General features: G+C 52.4%; 1 protein-coding gene across 3 annotated transcripts in view; it reads right to left on the minus strand.

Moving 5' to 3' along the window:
* tns1b (tensin 1b) overlaps positions 1–12768 on the minus strand; it is a 32688-nt gene extending 19920 nt beyond the window's left edge. For 2 of the 3 annotated variants that reach the window (XM_085919757.1, XM_085919756.1), the window contains exon 1: positions 462–986. In XM_085919757.1, the coding sequence (XP_085775883.1) occupies positions 462–482 (21 nt within the window). In that variant the 5' untranslated portion in view covers positions 483–986. Of the gene's footprint in view, positions 1–461; positions 987–2995; positions 3034–5267; positions 5383–12525 lie in introns of those variants that run through there. The other variant, XM_085919755.1, reaches the window with a different exon arrangement.
* Positions 12769–12969: the final 201 nt, after the last annotated feature.

Raw genomic sequence — 12969 nt, forward strand, 5'->3', positions numbered from 1 at the left:
AGAAAGAAACAACAAATGGAGAGAAACCAAGGTACGCTAGCTAGCCTAGCGCAGTGTGTTGCTGCACCCGCACACGCACAAAAACATTTGAAACGCCAAGCTGACACAAAAGATGCGAGAGAGCCCAAGAATTCCAGGAGGAAGTTTGGATGAAGCAAAGTGCTGAGGCCATGCGCTCTTGTTGAGCGAGCCACAAAAATGGCCTGCCTGCCTGCCTGCCTGCTCGGAGATGCCACCAATGCTGCCTGCGGTGGAGCAAGAAGACCACGCACGCACGTGCCCTGACGATGCAAATGTAAACGAGATTTGCCGCCCGCGCAAATACGCGCACACGTCGTGGCCACGTGACGGCAAATCCAAACAAACTGATGATTGATGGCTCGAAAAACGACCCACGGCAAGCCCAGCTTTTTCCAAGCGGCCAATTTGGCGGCAGTTCCTTGCCACTTGGGTAGACTTACCTGAAACAATGCGGTGGCCATCCTCTCCTGACTGGGGTTTGGTTTTTTTCTTTTTGGTTTTAGTGCTGCATGGTCTTGCTCCAGTTAGGCCGAATCTGCTCAGGGTTACCTTGGTGCAGCGCAGAGACGCTGGGGAGAGAGAGAGTGTGTGTGTGTGTGTGTTTGTCAGAAAAGAAAGCGAGCGTCGATGTGCCTATGTCGAAGCTCCGGGCCGCTAGGTCTGGCTCTCGTCTGGCTTCTCGTTCCTGGCTTGGCTCTCACTCCTTCCCATTGGAAAAGAAGCGGAAAAATGTCCGAGCGGTCTCGCCGAGAGCGCAAGAAGAAGTGCAGCTGGAGGCAAACGCTAACATCCCGCCGCTGGAAACATCGCAGTGCAGCACACCGCAAGCGACAAGAGAAGAAGTCAAATCTGGCGCACAGCTCGCTTGCAGCTCGCTTACAGCTTGCTTGGGGTTTTTTTTTTTTTTCTCTCTCTCTTCTCCTTTTCCCTTCAGTGTGTTTGCTGCCTGCCTGGGCTTTTCTCCTCCCCTCTTGTTCGAGGCGTACAAGTCATGAGAAAGAGAGCGAGAGCGAGAGAGAGAGAGAGAGAGAGAGAGAGAGTGGGGGGGAAAAAATAGACTCAAAGTGACTTTCCCATGGTTGGACTTGGACTTGGGAAAGAGGGAGGGGGAAAAAAACTCCCATTCCTCATTCTGTCCATCTTATCAAGGTCTCAAGTTACAGGTTAAATATAAGCCCTCCTTTCCTCCCTCAAAGTCACTTGGGAGGGAAAAAAAATCCTGTCCCGACTTTCTCGCAACACACGCGCGAGCGCGCACACAACGTGGTCCGAAGAAGAAGAGCGGGCAACATCTCGCATGACATCCATCATTTCAAGTCAGACCTTGCTCGACGTGGGGCCGGTCGAGATAGAAGCGAGGGGCAAAGGGGTGGGGGCTTGCTTTTACGGCCCCAAAACACCATGCTTGTTGATGTGAGATAAGAGGGAGACCACACTTTGATGCTGATCATCATTTCCTGTTGCAAAAGGGCTGGCATACCAAAAGGAGGGACAGGGTGAGGTCCATTTTGACTCAGGCAAGAGCAGAAGCAGCTGATAGAGCGATGTGCAACATTTGGCCAACACCCAGACGCTGCGGGCCAGATGTGCCGCTGACGTTGGTCCGGGACTGTGAAATGGACAAAATGAACTTTTTTGCACTCGTACCTCACACGGCATTCTTTTGCTTTGATCGCCCTTTTCAAGTCAAGTCCAAAAGTGAAACATAAATCTGAGCTGAATCAAGACACTGCCTTTTTTTTTTTTTTCTCTTCTTTTGTTCACACTGTTGCTCCGGTGTGGCCAAAAGGGAGCAAGGAGTTGCCAGAGCCAAAAATGGCGTCTGCAACTCCCGATGACGCCATCGCGTCAGCGCCCGGGCGTTCCTGTTTGTTTTCTCCGGCGTATCCATGCGGCCCATGCGCAAGGGGCGTTTTTCAAAAGGTGGCCACGCCACGTGAGCTTTAAGCGGTCAGAAGGAGGCCCGAGCAAATATGAAGCAAGATGAGCATCATCCCTGAGGCTGGCGGGGACCCCATTTGTTTTGGACATGTTATTGAGTTAAGGGGGAGCAAATGTTGCGTCTTCACCTCGGTGTGAAATTTTGCCCACATGCCAAAGGTGTTTTTCACATCCCCTTGCAAACAAGCACGTGGCTGCTACAAACATTTTCACAAGTGAGCAAAAACGGGGAGGCCTTTCTTGGAAAGAAGAAGAAACGGGCGAGCGAGCGATCCAATTAGCCACGAGCGCCATGAGGGCGAAGAATGCCCCGCACGATAGCCATCGGGAGGAAAGCCATCAAAGTCCCGCCCCGCCCGCCCTCGCTCGTCATCTCGGCCTGGCTGGCAAATTGTTTCCTGGCCGGCCCGTGACGCGGAAATGTTTGCAAAAGGAAATGCCGCTGCCGTTTGGGGCCATGGAATGCTTGACAAGGTTTGGAAGGGTTTAGCGCGGCTTCTCAAAATGGCAAACAAGACAACGTTTGGAGCTGGAAACGCGTGTCGCAATATTTGTGTAGTGGCCAGTCGTTCCAAGGAGGAAATAGCCGTCGTCACGGAAACGACTGCTGACGGTGTGTTTGGAAATGGCCGGCGAGCAAGTGCATCAAATGTATTTGCAGATAAATATCAGACTGGTTGGCTGGCACGTGGCGGGCGTGACTCCCTCCTAACTCTGTAGGAGGATTTGGATCCAAATATTTCAAATTGCCCTTTCCTGCCTGCACTCTCACACCAATGATATTTAGCACAGACCCTGTGGCATTTCCTGCCAGTAAAAGAGTGAGCTGGGCTGGCTACAGACAAAATTTCAATGGAAAGCTACAAGCGGGCGTTGCGCAATCATCGGACCCATCCAGCGCGCCGCGGCAGGTGTTTGACTTCCTGACTTGAGAACAATTTCAAAGTTTGGAAATTCTTCAAATGTCCAACGAGACACGTGGCGAGACGGCGCCGCTCGCGTTTTGATGCATTTGCGAGCGTGTGCTTCTTACCTTGGCTTCGCATTGCTTGTGGCAAGGAGTTCGGCACACTAGGGGAGAGAAAAGGAGAATGGATTATTGCCACAGTTGTATAGCAAGCTGCAAAATGAAAACACTGTGAGAAAAAGACAAAAAAAAAAAAAAAAAAAGCATATTTGTTCAAATATGACCAGACCGTTTCCATGACAGAAAAAAGAAACTGTGGCCCCACCTTATGGCTCTAATCTTTTCTAGTCATGGTGCTTGAAGGGCTTTGCTGAAACCATGTTGGAATATCCAGCAGCAAAAAGAACATCTTTAACAGAAAGTGCCTTTGCAGCATGTGTTGCATTGGCATCCCGTTTTCTATTATTGCTTAAAAACAGGCGCTAAAAAGCAGAGTGGATCAAACTGTGCTTTAATTGTTCATTTTGGGACGATTCTGACCAAAGACATCTGGGAAGGAAAAATACATAAAAATACATCTCCTCTAAACCAAGCTTCATTGAAAATGGGTCAATTTGACCCACAGCATAACAGGAGGGTTAACCAAATCCAATGACATCATCAGACATTTGGTTCCTATTTGGGCCCTCCAGAGTGGGGAAGGGGGGGGGGTCATTTTGACTTGTTAATTACAGGCCATCAAAAATGGGTAGTACCGTGAAATCCCAGCAAAAAACAGCCAGCATCAGATTGCGCAAGGGGCCCGGCCCAGCCCGGCCCGGCCCACCCCAGCCCAGCCCGCATCCACAATCAGCACATTTTCTCAAATACAATCAAATCCGTTGACAAGCCCAGCGCAGCGCCTGGCCTCGCCCCTGACTTTGCTGCTTGCCACGGAGAGCGAGAGGAAGGAAAAGATGACGTAGGCTCGGCCCGTTTCCTTCCGCTGGCCCTTCGGCACCGAGCTAGCGAGCCAGCGAGCAACGCATAGTCCCGCAAGACCGGCCCTGCCCGACCGCTACCCGTACGTACCAGGCCCGACACAATGGCCCGGGCGGGGCCGGACAATTTCCTCCGTTTGCGCTCTGACTTTCCCTCATCCCGTCCCGTCCGGTCCCGCCGGCGGCCACTCTGGCAACCTTAACCCCCCGAGACACTTGGGATATGAGCCATCATTGTTTCCTGTTCAGCCATCTTCATTTGGCTCCTTTTAGTCAGACTATGGATGATCTTGTCTCAAATGCCATGTTGAGAATGTAAAGGTGTTAAGCGTGGCGGGCCCGTGAGCGTTTCGGCTCTTCTGACGCAGCCGTCCAGACAAATCCATTCATGACAGCATTGCAATTCCATCTTTGTCAAGTCAGAGTCCGCCAACGCTTTTGCATCGGATCTCTTTAGCAACACGCAACGCAGGCCAACCTGATCAAAGGCCGCAAATGGCTGCAATGACCCCGTCTGTCCAGGAGATGGCGTGCTGACTCTTGCCTTCCTTACTACGAGAGGAGGGGAAGGGAAGGGAAGGCCGGGCCGGGCCTGGCGCCACGTTCTTGTGCCGGTTTTGCTGCTGCTACTGCTTGAAATGAGCTCGGCTCCTCAGCAAGCACCATTCCCATCACGTCATCATTATTGGGTTGCGGCAGCAAAACGGCCCGGATATGACTTAATGCTCACAAAAATATCCTGACAATTTTGATATTGTTCTGCTGCACGAATGGCAATGACGAATGATGACCAATCTTGAGCAACATGTTCCTATTACCGACAAATGTCCTTATTGTCTGCCCCCCCCACACGCACGCACACACACGCACACAGAAAAGAAATATTTTGGAAAGTTTGGAACCGTGCGAGCGTGGGGCATGCATACAGAGCAGCTGGATGAGCTCAACAATTGCACACGCACTCCTGTCGCCGCCGCCGCCCCTTTGTCAATAAAAATCAAAGTGGCCCAAAATAGCCGGTTGCAGAGCTGCTTGTTTTGGAAGAGCACCGCTGACCTGCGTCAACACGCCTATTGTGAGAGTAACCCACACGCGGTAGGTATCCTGGCAACCGCCGGACGGACAAACGGGAGGAAGTCCAAACGCTTGCGTCATGCGTGGGGAGACCATGTGACTGCACCGTGTTAGTAAACAAGTGCAGCAGAGGGGAGCTGCCAAACACATTTCCGTCCATCTAGAATCCGCCAATCAAGCGCGTTCATCCTAATACGAAAAATAAAGTGCAAGCGTCAAATGCGTGTTCCCCATTTTCCCGCCAAACCAAACAAGGGCACCTTCGTTATCGGGCCCAAAACAGACATTTCCGTTCGAGGAGGCTACGAGGCTAACGCTAGCGGCTTGGAGTCCAGCTGACCGACCTCTGCAGATGAGTCCGTCGCCGACGATGATGTGTTTGCAAACGCCGCAGGTCTTGGGCTTCTTGAAAGTCTTCTGGCGGAAGGTGTGGGAATGCACCGCTTCCAATTCCTCGGGCTGCAAAAGAAAAACATCAGGTGTCGGTGCGGAAATATGTTTCGCTTTAGCGGGTGTAGTTTAGGACAGACAAATGGAATGATGCGAGCGGCGCCGGCCGGCGTATGGCGGGAACCGTCCGGCCAAGCCTTCGTAGCGGCCGGCCATCGCGACTTAACGTGATTAGCTTAATCGAGTTTGGCTGAAATGGCAGCCGCGCGTCAGCTGGGTTCTCTACAGAACGCCGGAGGAGGTGCATGTTTGGGGGGGAGCAAGCACTGGCCCTATTTCCACATTGTCATCCTCCGGAATGTGGAGGCCATACGCCCTGGTGCAGACATTGAAGCGTGGCCCACCTTTCCTTGTGTGGGCCCGTCATTGTTTCCGCGCATTAGCGATGCAGCTGGTGCAGTTTGTTTATTGTTTTGGGGTTAGCCAGCCAGCCGCTTGTGGGGGTGACGTTCAGGCAGATGGGATCCCCGAAGCTCGCAGGCGTAGGCTCTCCCCCCCCCCCCCCCCCGCCCAGCTCCTGGGAACAGACGGCCTCACCCCGGCGACGCATGCATAATCTGACGCCCGCTCGGCATTCACTTCATTAGCACACACACATGGGAGCGGTTGGGCATGTATCCACACAAACATGGTGTCAGACTTTTGTACAGGCTGTCAAAGTGCGCCCCCCCCCCCTCCAATTCCAAAAATGTTAAGCAGAGTCACGGTTGGTCACGTTTCTTCAACAAGTTCAACGACTCCATGTTGTACTTTGACAAGACGCAGGCACGCAGGCACGCAGGCACGCATTCCAGCGGCATAAGGTAACCCGCACAAGCCTTCCTCGCCTTCTGTGTGACTCATCCTGATGCAAGAGCATACACACATGTGCGGCCATGATGCCGTAACTCGCTCGTGCGTTACTTTTGGATCCGGTTTGCAAAAAAAAAAAAACATAGCAACGTCATTAGCCATTTCCTGCAATGGCATTTGTGACAGACCACAAAAAAGAAAAACACTGTGACAAAGCTTGACTTATGTTGACCCCAAAAATATATATTTCGAACAGATCTGATACAAGAGAACGGAACGAAAAGAATCGGAGTGTATGTGCACTTAAGTCAAGCAGCCTTGGTTGGATCAGGCAGCGGAAAAATTGGAAAATTGCGCAAATGCCAAAAGAGCCCGCCGCTGGGAGCTTTAAGGCCAAAGTGCCCACTCGAGCGTGCCCGAGCTGGGGGGTGGGGGGGGCGGTCTTGAGGCCAGCCAAAAGCCTGGGAGGGGCCTTCCACAAAGCCCGGCACCTCGTAAATCAACCCAGCGCTGGTTGAACTTCCCTTTTTTCTTGTTTGAGATTTTTCATGCAAGTCATCCAAAGCAAACACGTTGAGGAAGAGGGGCCGACGTGGGGGGGGGGGGGCTGTGGGGTGGCTTTTTCCACCTCTGACAATGTCCACGTTGTGACTTTGCAGTTGGATCCAGGCGTCCGATGGACTCAAAATGGACATACGAGCTGAGCTCCCTCTCAAAACAGACAGCGAGACCAATTTTTAGGCTCCTTGGAGGGAGGCTGCCGTTTGTCCTCGCCCGATGGAGCGTCAATTAAGCCGGCCGGCTGGGAGCGAGCTGGCTGCTGCCTTTGTTCTACGGTGCGCTCAATCGGTGAAACAAAGCTGTACCGCTGCTTGAGCGCTTTGAGGATATTTTACAACCCCCCACCTCTACCCCCTCAGAAAGAATGGTAATTAACTGATGACGAGCTTATCCGGTCTGCTCGTCAAGTCCCGAAGGACCAGCGCCAGTGGGATCGGCTCCTTCTTTACTTTGAGATGGGAAAAAAGCACCCTGGCTTCTCGTGTCAAAATCAGCCGACCAACAATCCAGCAAAAGTTCCGCAACTTCCTCAGTGGGTCAATCTGACCCGATCTTGACACAGCGGAGGCGGCAGGTCAAACGGAGGACAAGCCACTTTCGGGCAAACACACAGGAAAGCTCGCGACCCGGAAGGAGCCGGCGCTGCACGAGCACACGGCCCATTCCATTCAACAACAACAACAACAAAAAGGCTACGTGTGTGTCCACCACCTAAAAGCCAGCAGAAATGCACACTCATTGAATCCAGCGGGAGACAATGCACCCCCTGTCTCAATGCGCCGTCCTCCAAGAAGTCCCTAATTGCAAAGTGTCACAGCGGAAGGAGCTCAACCTCCAGCCAACCCCCGGCAAGCAGACCACCCAACAGATCCTTTGGCTTGCTTGCATCGGACTCTGGATCCAGACTGAAGGTCTGCGACCAAATCACTCCCGAGAGCTTTGCCATCGATTGTTCATAGCCAGAAAGTCGCCCGTGTCATCAAGACACTGGTCTGGTCTGCAGCGCGCACGCACGCACGCACGCCAGACGAGAAAGAGCGAGGCGCCGAGCGCGACATCATCTCACCCAGAACATGCAGGACAGGCAGACCCAGGTACGAGCGGGGGCGGCCAAAACGCTGGGCAAGCCCAAGGAGACGGACGGCATGGTGAGGGAGGGGGAGGGCTCGCTTAGAGGGCTTCCGGACGTCCCGTCCTGGCTCGCCGATCCATTGCCAAGCACGAGACGGACGCTTGGGAACGTCAGGATCCTTCGACTTGCCCCCCCCCTCCCCTGCCTGCCTCCCTCCCTCCCTCCAATGTCAAAGTGGCTCTGTCCTCTAATTGGATCCCGACTGCCTCTCCTCTTTCTCGTCACTCCGTGGCTCCTCCCTTCTGCCAAGGCAAAGTTTGACAAAGCTTTTTGGGAACAAGGGGAACCAACGGGCTGGGGAGGGGAGGGGGGGTCAGGCTGCTCCGACCTCTCCACATGGAGCCAAGGGGGTGGGGTGCTCTTATTCTCCATCTCTCCTGCGTGCCCCTCCTCTTTCTACCGACCCCTCTCGGCTGCACTTATTTTAATTTCATTCATTGCTCACCCCCCCCCCCCCCCCCCCTCCTTCGCCTCCCCCATCGTTGCCAGCACAGACATGAGATTGCGGGTGCTGACCAAACCCTAGACTCCAAGCCCATGGAGTTCCAAGTCATGCCTATGTAGACGCAAATTTCTGGGCTCTCTAAGCGTCTTTGCTAATCATGACCCGATCAACTTCTTGACATCTTTCCCACAGGCCGCATAAATAGACAAACCTCCGGCGAGGTGCCGAAAGACGCACACACCCGCGCGGCAAGCCGAGAGGATTAATCTCCTGGTATTTCCCGCGGACCACCCGGAGAGAAGCAAAGTCTCCAAGGGAGACGGCCAGCATTCAAGCCCGACTGCAAGAAAATGCAATTGACTAAGTGCGAAAACTGAGTTGATATTTCAAAAACACACACACATTCCAAACAATGTTTTCCATTTGTTCCCAGAAATATTTGATTGTTTGTCTAGAACAGAGCCCACGGGTCCAATGTCACAGATACGACAGTGGACAAGGGGAGGCCAAAAATAAGATGAAGCCGCTCTCTGAATGCACCTATTGTTTTCTCATGACTTTTGAGTGTGGCTCGCAGGCCGAGCCATACCTGGCGTTGGCCTTTGCCGCCTTTCCAAATAGGGAAGATGCAGCAGAGGAACAATCTGGCCCAGCTGAAGATTGCGGCCAGACAGCGCTGGAGTCTGCCCATCCTCTCGGGACGGCCGTGGGAGCGCAGATCCTCCTCCTCGCCCTTTGCGCCTCAAAAGCAATCAGCTGAGAAATCACACAGACCATCCGGGCCGGGCCGGGCCGGGCCGAGCCGGGCCGGGCCTGGCGGGCGCTCCGGCCAATCACAGACGTGGCGGAGGCACGTGCCTAGGTCGACTCCTGACCAGTGAGTGGCCTTGCATACGTTCATCCGTCCGTCCGTCCTCCTTGCAGCATAAGAAGAAGTCGTACGAATCAAGTGGGAGGCGGCGGGACCGCTCGTCTTCTGAGGGAGGAACTTAAAGTGATGAAAAAGGGAGGGAGCGAGGGAGGGAGGGAGGGAGGAAGGCTTTTCAGGCTAATGACTCTGGTTGACACAAGACAGATGTGTCCTCCTCCTCCACACCAAGATCAACTCGGACGAGTCGATGACGCTATGGCGTTTCGCCTCAATGAATGACGGGCCACCGGAAGTGGGCTGCAGGTCCCCGCCAATTACGAGGCACACGTGCTAAGCGCTAACAGTCTGTGGTTGACGCTCCCGAAGCAGAGTGTCCGTCCATCTGGGCCCGACCTCCTCGCGCCTCGGAGGCTACTTTGGCTCTTCCAATCGGTCCGGGTCAAGCGTTGTGGCCGGCCGGTGACTTTAATCAGTCGGATGCGGTGGTGCTGCTTCCGTAGTGGCCCGCATTGTGATGAGCTTGCACTTTTTATCCCCTCAGTGTACCAACTTGAGGCTGAGGTGCCAAGCGGACTCTTTTCTGCAAAGCCTTTCAATGTTGGTCATCCAAAAGATTGGCCGGCCGGCCGGCCGCATGAGAGCGTTTTTAATCATATTAGCGGCTGGCCGCTCAGCCGGCCGTCCTTTTCCATCCCAGCCGAGCGGCTATGATTAATGTTTCAATTGTCTCCCGCTCCTCCCCCACGATTGATCCACTGCAGCCATCTTTTTTTTTTCAAGAGCTTGGCCAAGGCAAGTGCGTGGCAGAAAGCCATCAGGGATTAAATCAAAGCTCATTTCATTAGCAGTGCGAAGAAGCACCGAGGTTCTACCTCGAGTCAGCAAATGGGAGCCAGCCATCGCTTTTGCCAGAGAAAATGAACTCTAATTGGCGTCACACGGGTGAAAACTAGGAAAGCACACTTAGCCCAAGCTGCTTGCAAGTTGTGCTAAATTAGCAGTCTGCCATTTGTATTTGTTTCGCTGTGCTCTTTGTCTTGCCTCAAACCAGGTCAAATTGCAGATTTACATTCTTCTTTGTTTGTCTCTACGTACTACACTGCCGCCCAGTGGCCAAGATGCACACATCAGAAAGAGCCGCAATGAATTGATCACGATGCACAAACATCGTCAGCGTTCTAGACATGAGCTTCTTACGTTCAACATGACAGACAGACAGACAGCTACTTTGCTCATTTTGACCCAGCGACTTGAACAAAGCGAAAGGAAGCTCCTTTCAAGGAAAAGCCAAAGCAAAACGCCCTAGGCAACAGGCGTCAACGGCACTCACCAACAAGAACGACATTGCCGCGCTCTCCTTCTCCTTAGACACATCCAAAGCAAAGCAAGCGCTCTGTCACTCTTGAAGCTTTCCCACTTGGATGTTCTTCTGGCTGAGGCTTACAGTGACAAAAGCCAGCCCTGTCGGCTGGCCCTCATCCTGACATACTTCCTGAGCAGCATTGTTAGCCAGAGCAGAGGAAACACACACACACACACATACATACACATCATGGAAAGCTTGCAAACACGACATGGAAAGCAAAATGTTGCTTTTCTTTTTTTTCTTGCACTGCTTTGGCCAAGGTCAGTGTTGAAGCCAACAACAGGCTTTATTTTCCCTCGGTCATATTTTATAATACGAGTCGTTTGTTTGTTTTGCAGAGGCTAACCTGAAAGTGCATTCCAGTGGAAATACCTACTAATTCATGTATCCTTCCCAAAAAAGTCAGCGCAAAGTGTCAACGATGTGCCTAAGCTTGTCATGAAAAGAAGATGTGTGGGGGCAAAGAAAAAAAGCGGGCTCTTTCTTCCACTGTGCATTCAAAGTAAATCAGCATGCCATGGGGGGGGCATGATGGGGCGACCCGGCCCAACCTGACACATCTGTGTGGACCTTTTTGCACTCGAAAGCAACCGACGGGTCAATCTGACCCGCTAGAACTAAAGACGAGGCTGTTTCGAAACGAGTCAAACAACAATGTACCGCCACTGGAAATGAGCAGAGGTTGCGTTTGCTGGAGCAGCGCACGCCTCTCTCCCGGGTCGCAGGCGGGCCGGGCCGGGCCGCGCCGCAAACGAGACAGAGAGGCGCTTGTTCTGGCCCGCTGGCAGGTAGGAGTCAAGCGATAGGCCGTCCTCGCACACTCAGCACAGAGGACGCACTGTCTGCCACCGACGGCCACTGGAATGCGTGACGCTGCTGCTGCTGCTGCTGCTGCTGCTCAAAAAAAAAAAAAAATCCCATTTCACCACATCCCTTTCAAAGCCCAAAAGTAGATCCCACTCATTCCAACAAACGCTTCAATCTAACCTTGTTTTTTTAGAATCAGTTTCAACCTCATCAATTATCACCTTATAAAAAAAAAAAAAAACATTCAATTGGCATTGTGCTGCTCCTCTTTGGCCACCAGGGGACAGTGTAATACACACAAACTGATAGGAACCCCTCGGGTACTAATAAACGAGCGTATATTGATACATATAGATTGATTCGTCATCAACACAAGTGAGGTGCAGGTTTTGTTTTCATCTACGTGAGGTCGCCATGGTCTCATGCGTGCGTGTGTGCAAAGTGCTGTCAAATTAAGTGTGAGCCACTGCACTGCGTTGCGTTGCGTTGCGCTGCGTTGCGTTGCGCTGCGTTGCGTTGCGCTGCGTTGCGCTGCGCTGCGTTGCGCTGCGCTGCGTTGCGTTGCGTGCAGGGCAGGGGTAGGCAATTCCGGTCCTCGAGGGAAGGCCGGCCGGTGTCCTGCATGTTTCAACTGATCAGGATTGTTATCCAGCTTCTGCAGACCTTGCTAATGATCTATCTGAGCGTTTGAATCAGGTGTGTTGCAACAGGGTGGGTGACATAGAAAACATGCAGGACTCCCTCGAGGAGCGGAATTGGCCACCCCTGGTGACGACGTCAGTTGAGGTGACGGGCAGAGCATCGAAGAATGTGCTTGTCTGCACTCCATTTTCTCGCCATTTGTGTCATAAAGTCATTAGAAAGGCATTTCCCGAGCGCCACCTGACATGGCTTTCAATGCAGTCTCACTCATTCAGTGGCTCCTTTACTGTCAGCAGCCAGTTGTTTTGCAAAAAACACATTGCGGAAACCTATTATTATTATTATTATTATTATTATTATTATTATTATAACCCCCCCAAATAGCCTGATATCTGTTTGTGTAAACAGTGCCTGAAAACATTTGCCAAATGTTTTTCAATGGAATAAATAGTCCCCTCGAATTGAATTTTCAAAAATGCAGTTGATTTCAACTGATAAGTTTGAAGATGAGCAGCTGAAGGTTTGGAATGACTCACCCCCAGGAGGCTGCTGTCTTTCCTCTTCTTTTTCGTCTTGTCCTCCTCATCGTCACGCAGCTCACCAGGCATGGGTAGGAAGTGTTCTTCTTCACAGCACATGAAGCTCACCGTGCATCCCATCCGAGCAGAGCCGATCCCATTGGCGGCCTCTCGGGATTCTTCCCAAGCGGCTGCACAACACAATTTAGTGCTTCCAGAAGAAAACTTTGCATGCCCAGTCGGGAGCCTGCTTGCTCTCTCACTGTGTGTGCGCGCGTTTGGCTTTCTCTCTCTGGAGTCGATGCTGCCCTCTGCTGGTGTCTTTTCAAGCCCGTGCTAGGGCGTTCTTTTTCATGTTTACATTGAAAACGTTCAAAAAAACGCCCCAACACTGGTTAGGATTCAACTTTACAAGGACTACAACTTTACGTGAATTAACCACGACCCGACGGGATTTTTAAG

This window comes from Syngnathus leptorhynchus, chromosome 9, assembly GCF_054491065.1.
Source record: "Syngnathus leptorhynchus isolate UIUO chromosome 9, UIUO_Slep, whole genome shotgun sequence".
Lineage (NCBI taxonomy): Eukaryota > Metazoa > Chordata > Actinopteri > Syngnathiformes > Syngnathidae > Syngnathus > Syngnathus leptorhynchus.